The 13,586-nt window shown below is 34.5% G+C and overlaps 1 protein-coding gene and 1 long non-coding RNA gene across 2 annotated transcripts; one reads left to right on the forward strand and one right to left on the reverse strand.

Annotated features, from left to right (window-relative positions):
* The first annotated feature begins 595 nt into the window (after window positions 1–595).
* LOC149775495 (uncharacterized) lies at window positions 596–6,027 on the forward strand. The gene is made up of 3 exons (XR_016416451.1): window positions 596–693; window positions 3,454–3,723; window positions 4,218–6,027. It is a non-coding gene; the product is annotated as an uncharacterized LOC149775495 (long non-coding RNA).
* A 145-nt stretch (window positions 6,028–6,172) lies between these two features.
* LOC149775496 (uncharacterized) lies at window positions 6,173–10,808 on the reverse strand. Its single transcript, XM_089943051.1, has 2 exons — window positions 10,717–10,808; window positions 6,173–7,698 (listed from the first exon to the last, which is right to left on the reverse strand). Exons 1-2 carry the CDS (start codon window positions 10,775–10,777, stop codon window positions 7,169–7,171), a joined length of 591 nt encoding a protein of 196 aa, XP_089799177.1. The 5' UTR covers window positions 10,778–10,808; the 3' UTR covers window positions 6,173–7,168.
* Window positions 10,809–13,586: the final 2,778 nt, after the last annotated feature.

Below are 13,586 nucleotides of genomic sequence, written 5' to 3' on the forward strand. Positions count from 1 at the left end.
AAAGGAACATGAAACTTTGTCACCAATTATCCCTTGGATCAATACGAGTCATAGTACGGAGTTACCAATGAAATTAATCTCAAGGTTATCCGAGTCAATGTTCACAAAGTACGAAGATATGAGTTTTCGCTGTATATATATATATATATATATATATATATATATATATATATATATATATATATATATATGAAACTTTGTATCAAGTCAGTTACCATGACGATGCTTAATGTCCTATTTTACAATCTTTTGTCACAGGTTTTCGTGGTGATATCTAGCTGAGTTAATCCAAATATAAATACATTCATCAACGAAACTTCAGTTGGGTCAATGTAGACCTACTACTTATTTATGCGGTCGAGAAGGAAGTATAGGTACAGCATTATTCATAATCAGTCATGTTATGACGCAGTACGGAAAGAAAGGATTTGACAAGCCTTCAAATGCTCTTTAAGGCACATTAAACAATTGCACATGATTGGCCAACGGTTTTACTGCAGATAGACGAGACACCTATACTTGTATTATTGGTGTCTCCATGTTTTTCTTTCTTTTTTATTTGTGTAAGTGTGTAAAGAATAAATAATATCAGGCTGTATGGACAAAGAGACGATAGATATGTATTTGTTTAAAGGGGGTTCGATGATGGTTTGGATTACAGTGCACATTTTATCCGAATTCTGTTTTATGTGGGTATGGAAATCTTTGGATAATATTTTGTTAGTATGATTATTGTGACAAAAAATATCCAAATGATTTTCCGGGCTTTAAATTCGGTTGTATTGGAGGGTTTTGTGGGTTTTCTCATTTCGCATATTTTTGGAACGTTATTTCTAAAGATATATATATATATATATATATATATATATATATATATATATATATATATATATATATATATATATATATATATATATATATATATATATATATTGCATAATAAGAGGACATTTGTTTGGCATTAGTAATGATATTTGTCAACTTCTTGCACAAATATTAAAGGATAAGAAAACTGCTACAGGATCATAGTGAACGTGATTGATTCTATGTATAAAATGCTACAGGATCATAGCGAATCACAGTTACATGATCATACAGGATAATAGCAAACGTGATTGAGTATGTGAGTAAAATGCTACAGAATGATAGCGAACGCAGTTGAGTATATGTGTCAAATGCTACAAGATTATAGCGAACGTAGTTGAGTACATGTACAAAATGCTACAAGATTATAGCGAACGTAGTTGAGTACATGTACAAATTGCTACAAGATTATAGCGAACATAATTGAGTACATGTGCAAAATGCTACAGGATTATAGCGAACGTAATTGAGTACATGTACAATATGCTACACGATTATAGCGAACGTAACTGAGTATATGTATAAAATGCTACAGGATCATAGCAAACCTTATTGATTAAATCTGTGATATCCTAAACGTAGCATCATAATAGTAAATTTTCTTTAGCTCAGGAGTGTAATTAATTTACCTGCATTAGGGTATCTATCAAGTTGGCAGCATTAGGGTATCTATAAAGTTGCCTGCAATGTGGTTTATTTATAAAGGTGTCAGTATTATGGGTATTTATAAAGTTGACTACTTCATTGTGTTTATAAAATTGCCTGCATTGTGGTATTTATTTTGCTAAAAAGAGAGTAGATAAACGCAAAAGTCTAGACCGGGAGCTATCAAAGAAAAATTAGAATTTGGCTAATTATAAAAGATGTCCTTTAAATAGTGGCTTCTTTTCATGTAGGCTGTACTGTATCCACTTGGAATTTTCAGTAGTTATAGGGAAAATATCGGCACCATAGCAACAGGATGACACTGTTAACTTCTAGAAAGTATGACACTCTGGAACCCAGTGGAATTTAGTTGTAGGGGCATTATGACTAATATGGGTACATAAGTTTTTTTGGGTGGATCCCGACAGCATTATGACAAAGGTCTGGCAGCATCATAATCCATGTCCAGGTATTATGGCGGCTTGTGTGAAATAAACATGGATGGACCACAATGGAGCAATATAGGAATTTAACATAGATGGGTTTCCATTGTATCCTATAGAATATTAAACTTTGGGGCCCCTCTAGCACTCATCTGGAGCTTTAACATTGTGGGATGATATAGGACCCTATTGAAAGTTTACATTACGGGTAGCTATGGGGTCTTACGGAAGTATACCATTATGGATGAAATACTTTTCCTTGTGGAAAATATTACGGTAAATTTGGAACCGTGCCGTTCACTAAAGGATTTTACATTACTGGTGTATAGCGTGTAAATAATTGGTGGTAAGTAATCATATTGTTGATTTTTTATTTTACAGGCCATTTCCCCTCATCTGTTCTGTCTGGTGTGTGTGTGTGTCTGTGTGTGTGTGTGTGGTGGATGCTAAATTCCCATAGGGGCTATAAACATCCAATGCTAATTTCCATAAAGGGCCATGCTGTCCCAAAGTCACAATAATGTATGTCCTATATGAAGTCATATCGTTATCCGTATTGTTAAATTTCCATAGTGCCCAATAGTGATCAGTCATGTTAAAGTTATACAGAGTGCTATTGTCTCCCACAATGGTAAAGTTCCATAGGATGCTATAATATCCCACAACATTAAAGTTTCATAAGGGTGTTATAACTGCCTAGAGTGGTACTTTTCCATAAGATGCCATAAAGACACAAATTACCATATTGTCCAATCTTAACCCATCTTTGTTAAATTATCGATGCCTCAAATTATTTTAGCCCACATTACACTCTACCGTCATACAGGTTGTCGTAATGTTAATTTCCATGGGATTCCATACCTTCTCCAATAATAAATTTCCACATAGTGTCATCCTTTCTAAAATGTTGATTTACATAGGGCACCCTATTATCAGCATTTTAAAAGGTGTCCAGTAACATTCCTTAAAGAAGTGTCTTCAGTTTACTCTTATTTTATATATTCTAATTGTACATTTAGGTTCATTCAAATATTTGCACTGCTATGACTACTGTTATGCATATTTAACTGTGTGCTGAACTTATATTCATAATTGTAACTTGTATGTTTTATAGTGTAAATAGTATGTTTACACATCGTTTAATTTCGAAACATTCAATCCACATTGTTTTTTACAATTAGACATGAATTTTTTTGTTGTGATGATTCACATATACAAAAAAACATCTGTCCATAAATAGGGATTTAATAACCAAATTACTTATTCCTGTTGTAGGTCTGTCAATTATTCATTCATGTTGTAGGTCAGTCAGTGGGAATCCATTTGTATCAGAATTTATAGATGCGTTCCGATTTAATTCAATGAGAATTATTTATTTAAAATATTTGTTAGAAATAATGAAGTGTTAATTCACTTTGTGTGTGTGAGAGAGAGAGAGAGAGAGAGAGAGAGAGAGATATTTTGATTTTGATTTTTTAACGTAGCTTTAACAATTTTTCAGCCATATTGCTACGATGTCTGCAGTGTGGCAGTTTATAGTGATGTCTAGGACTGGGGCATCATGCCGCAGACATGTAGCGTTATGTCCCACCCAGTCACATTATCCTGACACCAGGCCGATCAGTCATAACACTAACCTCTTAATGCTGAGCGCCAAGCGAGACAGCTATTACTACCATTTTTGTAAGTCTTTGGTATGACTCGGCCGGTGATTGAACCCACGACCTCCCGAATCCAAGGCGGACCCTCTAACCACTAGGCCACCGGAGCGGTAATTCACTTTTGGATTTTTACACACTACTTGAAATAACTGTGAACTCTTTCAACACATACTGGGCAGCATCATTGTGTTATATCAGGATATTCAAGACAATTGGATTTCCTTCTGAACATTCTATATGTTTAAACTTGTGTTACGACGTTTATGATTATTTTAGATTTAATTCACAATATTATAAGTGCCTCTTGAATTTTCACTTTGTATTGTAGAGAAAAACACTTGCTGACTTTACTTAAAGTGTTGATTTTACTTCTTTATGTTACATCTTCAGGACCTAAAGTCGTAACAGAAATTGGGGGTTAGTCCGGTATATGAATTTCTGTAGAACATTTCAGACATTTAAAATTGTCTTTAATATTTAATTTGACTTTGTGACGTAATTTTCATTGTTTCTGGTAAAGATTCTAATCCACGCTTTTGAGAAATCTTAAGTGAAACCAACAAGCATTCATAATGTCGACTAATGTCGCAATCGTTTTTTTCAGATCCTATCCAGGATGGGTTGGTGTGTGTGAGAAAGGAAAATTGATTTAACTTGCCAGACATTGTAATCTTTCTAAAGCAGGAACATCTTTAACAACTCAGGAGATAAAGAACTTTTGATTTAGTATTTTGGTGGGAAAGGACATTTTGGATATTAGTGATTTAGACTTGATTGCCAAGTCTGTATCTGTTGTTTCATAGACGATATCAAAACGAAATTAAAGAAGTTTCAGATTCAGAAAGAGATGTATTAATGCAAATGGAGAGAGATTTTTAAAATAAATGGGGAGGCAGACGCAGAGAGAGAGAGAGAGAGAGAGAGAGAGAGAGAGAGAGAGACAGAGAGAGAGAGAGAGAGAGAGATGCAAATTCATCTAGAGGAAAGATGGATGATGTAGAGCAAATGAAGAGTGATACATACAAAAGCAGCGGGAAAAGATACATTGAATATAGATAAAGAGAATTAGAACTGGCAGGCAATGCCCTCCTCCTTACATAAAAGTTGAGATTTTGTGATGTTGCCAGAAATATTTTGATATTTGCTTAGTATCCCCCTTATAGGAAACAAAAGCAGATATATATTTCTTTACTTTGCAACAATCGCAGTGAGCTTGAAATGGTCAAGATATCATTAGGATTTATTTTTAAAAATGTGTTCTTACTGGCAAAGCTCATGAAGTCTGCACTTCGCTGTCGGTACCAGAGACCGCTGATTATGATGTGGTTAAGGAAGGGTTATGTGTTGGTTTCGGAATTGTATACAAGAATAAAGACAAACCAATATAGAATCTGTAAGGGAAATAAATGGAACGCAACATGTATGTAGTGACTGGTTTGACCAATCATCCGAATTCAGAAATTGCATTTTTTTAAATCTAGACTAGAAACTTTCACATCTATAACAACACCAAAGGCGTGAACTAAAACAAGTTTTATATGAGTATGAGCTTTTGTTTCCTGATGTTTCTAAACGAAAAAATATGCCATGACGTTGAGACTGTACACTCCACTCGTAGAATGATTTTTATACAACGATATCAAAGTAAGCTGTGTTCACCTTGTACTCTTGTGATCAAACCACATAACACATTTCGCATATGTAATAGCATTAGACAAGTGAACAGTTTCACTAAAACGGATTCATTTCAGATGCAAAGAATAATTGGAAACGCAAAATATGTCACCAGGTTTGACATTGTAAAGGCTTCTGGACAATTCCCTTGACGGAAAAACCAAAACATATTTCAGTATTTGAAACTCCATATGGGCTTTATGTGTATAAAGTGATGCCCCCAGGAATTATAAGCTATCCGGCAATATTTCAGCGTCTGATGAACATGTTAATATCTGGTCTAGATAATTGTAACGTTTACGTTCAACTACAATGATATATGGGAATATCACCTGGCAACAATTCGGAAATTCATTGATCGAACCAATAATGCGAATCGAACGTTTGATTTATGTTAAAGCTAGCTTTGCTTGTCTTTTACAACTTTATAGGACATATTGTGAGACAAAGTCAAGTTGCTTTAATATTTCCATAAGATCTGAAACTCTGGCAAATTTGTTGAGTGACAAACCCAGGTTTTATTGGTCTGACAAATGTCTGCAATCTTTTGACAAATGTTCCAATTAAATATGCACCAGTTTTTTCGGCGCCAAAATTGCAGTCAATTATTTAAAATCCATGTTAATGCCAGTGATGTAGTGATTGGTGGAGTATTAATTCAAATAAGATAAAATGGTGTAGCGCATCCAGTATGTTATTTGTTCTGAAGAAAACTAAACAAGCAACAGGAACGTTATTCTACAATCGAGAATGGAATGCTTGACTGTGATACTTGCTTTGTAACATTTTGAAGTGTATTTTTTTGTTAAGCTCCTTCGCCGATTTTTATATTCAGTGATCATAGTAATATTACATTTATTAACAAAATCAAAACCAAAAATCAGATATCGTTTAGGCCCAGTTTACTGCTGCAGGAATACACCATTGACCTTAGACTCATCAAAGGAAATTATAACTTGCAATGTCACGTGTATATAAATACTATATTACTTTACTTTGTGTATATTTTGTGTAATTAAAATGATGTCATGGGCTTATTGTATAAATATTATAAAGAAAGATACGTTGTATAAAACTTTACTTTTCTTTACGAGAGGATGTGCTCTATATATTTAATAGTGTGATTTACTTTTGCCCATGGTTGTAAGTTGCAAATAGTATATTTACATGGCATTTGAGTTCGAAACATTCTAGACCCAGTCTTTATTACTTACACTGAAAATTTCAATTGGAATGATCAACATTTAGAGAAGTGATAATGAGAATAAACAGACATCTGCCAAACACATAATTATTTCCCGTTGTGTTCAAGTATAATTTGAGAGGAAATATTTATTAATAATATTCATTGGTATTAGGTTTTCAGTCACTCACTTGTGGATTTTATATACACTACTTTGAATAGTTGTGAACTGATTAAAATAGATTCGGGATTGCAACATTGTGTTAAAACAGGACATAGATGGCTATTGGAATTCATTCAGAATAAGCTATATTTTTGGACTTGTGATTTGTCTTTTTCAATTGATTTCAAGAGATGAACTGCATTTCATTATTTCAAGTGATGTTTTCGTTTCCTTACAAATATATTATCTTAATATCTGTCTAATTAAAACAGTGTGATGCGTTACTTGATATTTTCATTTATCGCATAAGATTCAGAAACAATGGACCTGATCCTAAAATAAAGGCAGAATATTGTAAATTATATATAAACATGACATAGATTATTCCCCAGTAAAAATGAAAATGTGAATCTAGCCAGAGTTTCACGAATAACGCAACGAGAATGCCTTCGCCGTTCGGTTTTTATGAGAAACTTCACGAGCGTCCACCTATACTCCCTCCGACAATATCACCTGGACCAGGTGCTAAAAGAATTCATTGATCTGCTGCTACAAGGCTGGCTGGAACATCTCGCCAGGTTTCCTCCGGTGCAAGATGTCCTCCATTTCTTCCTAGACTATCTTGCGAATATCTCCCGATTCTAAATCTTCGTCCAGCCCATCGACCCCTATGATGTCTGTGTCCTGCAACCCTTGGGTGAACAGCAGCTGCAATACTTTGAAGAAGTCCTAAACCTCTATCACCATGTTGTCTTCCAACACCAATGCCAAGACTTTCTTTCGCTGTTCCAAGGTTCAATTCACTACCAGGAGGATATCCTCCTTCCAGTCTTATTCTACTACCTTCTTCAACAATGTTCGTGAAGGGGGAGTTATTTTCGGTTCCTAGGTCTATGACCATTCCATCAGGAGTTACTAACCCCTGTCCTGATGGATTCCTATTTGGTCCGACACTCCCAGAAAATGGTAGTGAGCCCAATGGGTCATTATCGATGACAACATCACGATGCCTGGTGTGCCCGAGGTGTGGAGTTCTACGTCCCATGTATTCCCCTGGCAAAGTATCTGTAGGATAAAATATGACATAGCATTGCTATTACATTTTGGTAGCATTTAATTGATTTGTTGTAATAAACGCCCCTTACTGGTAGAATATCTATAATTACAGCTTGTCCCTCTATTACTATTTTCTATTACCATTCCGGTGGCCTGAGTGGTTAGAGCGTTCGCTTTGGTCGAGGGTTCCAACCACGTCCTAGTCATACCAAAGATTTATAAAAATGATACTAGCAGCTGCCTCGTTTGGTGCTCAGCACTTACGATGTTAGTGTTAGGATTGCTTGGCTTGTTGACAGGGTAATTTGTTATCACAAGATTACTAGGCGAGGTTGTTTGATCCCTACAATGTCCACAAGGTATTGAACTTGTCAAGACAAATGTAAACATGATTTCAGATCTAATCATTTTTAATTTAAGGAAGGGGCAGGGGATGTAGGTTTTGGGTTAGTGTTTTTTTAATCGGGAGATATTCAATCCGGTTTGTACTGCATCAAACCTTTTGACTTGCCACAGCCAGAAATATCTCGTACTTTTTGATTTTGTCAGATTATTTCTTCGAGAGGTAAATAATGATCTTGGAAGGGATATTAATCTATGAAAATCTGAATTAAGGGAAAATTGTCATATAATGGTTTGTATAATCAAATTCCTCTACTTGAACTTACGTCGCCTAATAGTTTCTACATTTTTACATATTTGAAAAACACTATATTTTCATTTTAAATCCTTTCTTTCAGTTGTGACGCTGATCAAATTTAGTTTTGTTGGACTATCATTAAAACAGTTGCATTAGCTGAACAAAACAATTATTTCCTGGTGAACGAAAATATGTCCTGGCTAGAAAGTCCCTCCCCACATAATAAAAGTTCGGTCCCTAACCCAATTACTGTATATGTCTGAATTTTACTCTCCGAAAATGCTAATGATATTGAATCATCTCACTTGAAATTTCGTAAAATTGTTATTAATACGAGGAAATGAACAACTGGCTTCATTGTGTATGGTGAACTTGGGCGCATGTCTGTTAGTTTCTATATTAAACTAATGATTATAAATTTCAGGACATATTATAAATAGCAAATGGAATACATTTTTCCATTGTTTTTATCACTAAGAACATCGATTTTATTTTCGCAATATTTTTCACTCAAACTAGCTCATTGCTATATATCATATTTTAAATGAATCTTGATTTTTATCAAATCTAAGGCCATTACAGAACATATCAATATATATTGAGCTGCCAAATAGTTAAGAAAATATGAATTTATACATTTCAGCAAAACATGGAAGCTTAGGTTTTCCCCTCCAATAAGTATACAATCTATTGTTGAATGTATAGATTTGTATATTCTTTTGAAGTGCACCTCAATTCTCAAGCCACAGCATTTGCAAGAACGTTATGCTATTTCAGACCCAATGTTGACAAATTTTGTAATTTCTTAAACTGTAACTGCAGAGTCAGATCTAGACAACATTTAACATTTTTTTCTAACGCGTCAAATCGTTTTATTAAATTTAATTCACTGTACATGTATTCCACATTCTCGAATTTTCATTTCTTTTAAAGCTTTTGTTCCATATTTACTTATTATACTCGTTCAGACTAAAAATACCGCAACGCAGGTTTACAAAGAAATTCAACTAGATCTTAAACCATTCATCTAGTTCAGAATAAAGGGGTATTGGACAATTCGGCCCAACGACAATTATATGCGAAAGTTAACTAAGACAAAAATAGTTTTGGACAATTTTTGTATGATTTGTTTTTTAATAGTTCAAAATTCTTGCTTTAGGTAAAATAACCATGTTGAATTATTTTTTCCTCACGGATATAGTGCGTTTAATGTATGAAATAAGGGAATGTCACTTTTTCCTTTCAAGAATTTAATTTGTTTTTCATATATGAGAGAGAGAGAGAGAGAGAGAGAGAGAGAAAATAACTCGCACAGACAAACGCCTTCAGACGCGCACAAAGTATTTAGCGTGTGTCCGTGTGTGCGAGTCTAGTCTCTCTCTCTCTCTCTACCACAGTCAAGATTGACAATCAGTTTATTCAAGTTTATATGGAATAATGGAGCAAACATGACTGACGACATTGACTGACTAATAATGACAAGCTTTCAGTTAAAGCGCGCACACACTAAGACATCAATTTGAAAAATAAAAACAAACAATAAAATTAACTGGTAAGAGCTTCATATTGCAGCAACTAAACACTGACAAAATACTCAGTATTATTCTGTCTGTCTGTCTGTGTCTGTCTCTGTCTCTCTTTCTCTCATGCTCAATCGGGTATGTCTTACAAGCAGCAGTGTTACAACCTGAAGCCTAAAATTAAATATATTTTATTGTAATATTTCATGCATGGTGTCGCTACTCTTTGAAAAATGTATATGTATTCTGTAGAATATCATCTTCTAAGTATTATTGTTTTGTAAATCAATATTGATAATTTGACCGTAAGACTCAAATTGAAAAGATCGTTGTGCATATGCGTATATTTTTTACCATTATATATATATATATATATATATATATATATATATATATATATATATATATATATTAATTAGATTGCTCAGGATATATCAATTTGTTTTCTCTCATATATATTTAGATTACGAAATATTACTATTTTCTTTTGAAGAATATCAAGATTGTTTAGTTTGTATAAATTTGTTCAATTTCTTCCTAAAACCTATTCTATTTTACAACCTATAAAAATTATCAAAAACATTTTGTCCCACTTAAATTATATTTATATCTTGCAAAGAATAATGTTGTTGTTTGAAGAAAAAGAAATTGCTAAAATTATTTTTAAGTTAGTCCGAATTGTCTTTCAAGTTGGGACAAATGGTCTTAATTTCGGCCCAAAGTGGGGCCGAATTGTCTTGGGCCGGATTGTCTTTGGTCCGAATTGTCTATATTCCGGATAAAGACACTTGCACAAACTGAACAAAATAGACTTTTTCATCATATCCATGTGATAGAAAAACGAATGAGTAAAATGTAAGAACATACCGAATTGTGCATTGACTAATCCAAGAAGAAACAAAAAACCACATAGACACAAGGCAACCATTCTTTATGTCTCACTGTACTGTGGGAGAGATTGTAATAAATGAAGACATAGACGAGTGACGGTGTATATTTGCTAATGGATTATGATACATGTAGAACTTATTTGTCCTGTAGATGGAACCATCCGACTTTATTAGGACTTCGCATTTTATTTATAAAAGATTCTTCCAACTAGGAATTAACGTCAACATGGACCTTAGTATATGTATCGTACCATTAGCATGTATAATGTATCCATTTAAACATCTCTTGTGTCCCTATGAAACAGTACTTTGATGTGGGTTCTTACGGTAAATTGATTAGTTGCTGAAAGCATCATGCGAAAAGATCGACAGCAATAAGTTCAGCGAGTTCAAAGGAAAATCTTTCGTCATATGTACACGGATTTTCAATTCAAAATAAAATTTTGTTTCAAAATACTTTTTTTATGTTAGAACACGGCACCTGACCTTATGGGGGGGGGGGGGGATACATGCACACTAAACACCTTTCTTTTATTCGGAAAAGAAATAAAAATATTTGCAAGGTACTAGCCCTGGGAAAGTTCACAAAATTAAGAGAGGGATTTAATATACAAAACATTTTATTGAACGTCGGTGTATGAGTAAACAACATTATTTTACCGACATACTGGGTCGTGTTCAGTTCCTGATGATTTATGTTCTGTAAGTTTTTAACCCTGCGATCTGTCACAATACATCTATCAACACATTAACTTGGCGTTTATATTAAGCGCATTCTTCTTTTACATAACTGGCTACAAATTCTAGCAGGTATTGTATGTGTGTCATTTCCATCATATAGCCAATGTTAAGATCAGTCTCGCATTTTCCCACGCAAAAGATGTGATAATATGAATATTAACTATATAAAGCAAGTTTTGTCAAAAAAGAATGAAATATTTTGTTTAATTATATACCCAAGTGTGAAATATAGAGACATACCAACAAAATAATTTTCTAACTTTTTTCTTTCTTCTATTTTCATGTGAAAAATATTTTCTTATAATTTCACATGTAAAAAATATATCAAGTGTGAAAATACAAGATTTCCCGTCATGCCATATTTTTGCTTGAAGCTTCCTGAGGCTGACCAGTTTACCATCAATACGGTATCTGAGGCTGATTCCCACGTCAACAACTCAGAACAATGGCTGAGATCATGAGACTGAAAATTGTTGGTTCCAGTACACAGCTCTGCTTCACTCTGTTTGAGACAGGAAACGGATCTGATGTTTCACCATTGTTCTGGACTCTAGCTTGCATCCCGTCGTGGAATTGCTGCACCATGGCGATACATTTCCTTGGGCATCCGTACTTGGCCATGATTTTCCACAGGCCCTCTCTGCTAACAGTGTCGAAGACCTTGGTCAGATCGACATAGGTAGAGAAAAGGTCAATATTCTACTCCTGGTTTTTCTCTTGCAACTCTCTTGCAGCGAACGCCATGTCGATGGTTCCACGCTCCTTTCGGAATCAACACTGGCTTTCTGGTAGGAGTCCATGGCTTAGGTGTAATGTGAGACGGTTGAGGAGAATCAGGGCGAGTATCTTGCCTGCGAAAAGAGCAAAGAGATACCTCGGTAGTAATCACAAGCCTGGATATATCATTTGCGCCTATACAGTAAAATTCCTATGGGATCTCTCTTTTTGCCATACGAGATGAAACAATTGATGTAGCTTTTCATTCAGAGCAGCACCGCCTTCCTTGTATATCTCTGCTGGGATTGAGTCTGAGCCAGGAGCCTTGCTACTAGAGCGCAGACGTATTGATTTATTGTAGCAACAGGGGACGCCGCTAGAGGGCACTGGCGATCAAGATTAACGTTTTCTCAAAATGTCAACCTCATTACACCCGGTACTTTCTCCGCTCTAATATGTAAAAAGCCAACATTATTACATCCGAATGTATTCATGGTTGAAAGGTCAAATGTCTATATTTAGCGTATATGACACTGGGCCATTTCTACAACTTATTCAGCGGAAAAAAACGAAAAACGAATTTTTCAAAACGCTGAAAACTAAATAAACGAACATATACGCTCACATACTCCTACTTTTTAAAAACTTTGGAGCTCTTTTTAGGAGAATAATGGTAATATGTGTGCGAATATTTGCGGAAAACCAACGAATTACGTCGTTTTCAAAGGTCACCCATGCCAACAAGAACGGTAACCCTTCCCGGCACATGGGTACGTACAAAATGTAAACAATGACAACAATACGATAAAATTTGGGTTCAAAAACACACGAAAACTTAATTTTATGAAAAGGCAGACGTTTATAGCAAGGAATCGGATTATACAGACGTACTGTCATTCATTATACCAAACTTATTACAAAATATTTATACAACTTTTGTTGTGTAATATATTTTCGATATTAGAGACTCGACTTGAGTATCACTCACCGACTCAGTGATACTAGACGTATTGATAATATGTATGTGATTGTGATCACTGATATATTATCATTGTCAGGTCATCTGTTATACGTACGGTTCTTATCTAGAGACACTGGTATTAAAATAAAATGTTCATGTTTAGTAGGGACAGAAAAGAGGTAAAAGTTCAACTATTTTTCAGAATTTTGAAGAAAACCAGTTCATTTAAAATTGTCATGCCATTTTTTGTGAATATCAATATGAATATTGTCATCATAAGCCAAGGAATAGAGAATCGATCTGTAGTATTTCTCCATTTAAACAAATACATAATCATAAATATTTCTTGAGAACCAACTCGGTGCCAGTTTCTTCTCTATCTCTGATACCACAATTGTCATTACTTCATGAACTATGTAATATTGCTC

This window comes from Sinohyriopsis cumingii, chromosome 19, assembly GCF_028554795.1.
Source record: "Sinohyriopsis cumingii isolate HCF-2022 chromosome 19, ASM2855479v2, whole genome shotgun sequence".
Classification (NCBI taxonomy): domain Eukaryota; kingdom Metazoa; phylum Mollusca; class Bivalvia; order Unionida; family Unionidae; genus Sinohyriopsis; species Sinohyriopsis cumingii.

Coding starts and splice junctions, on each gene's coding strand:
- LOC149775496 (XM_089943051.1), bottom strand. CDS start 10,777: ATGGTTGCCTTGTGTCTATGTGGTTTTTTGTTTCTTCTTGGATTAGTC. Junction 7,699..10,716: donor ATTAGTCAATGCACAATTCG/GTATGTTCTTAC, acceptor TTTATCCTACAG/ATACTTTGCCAGGGGAATAC.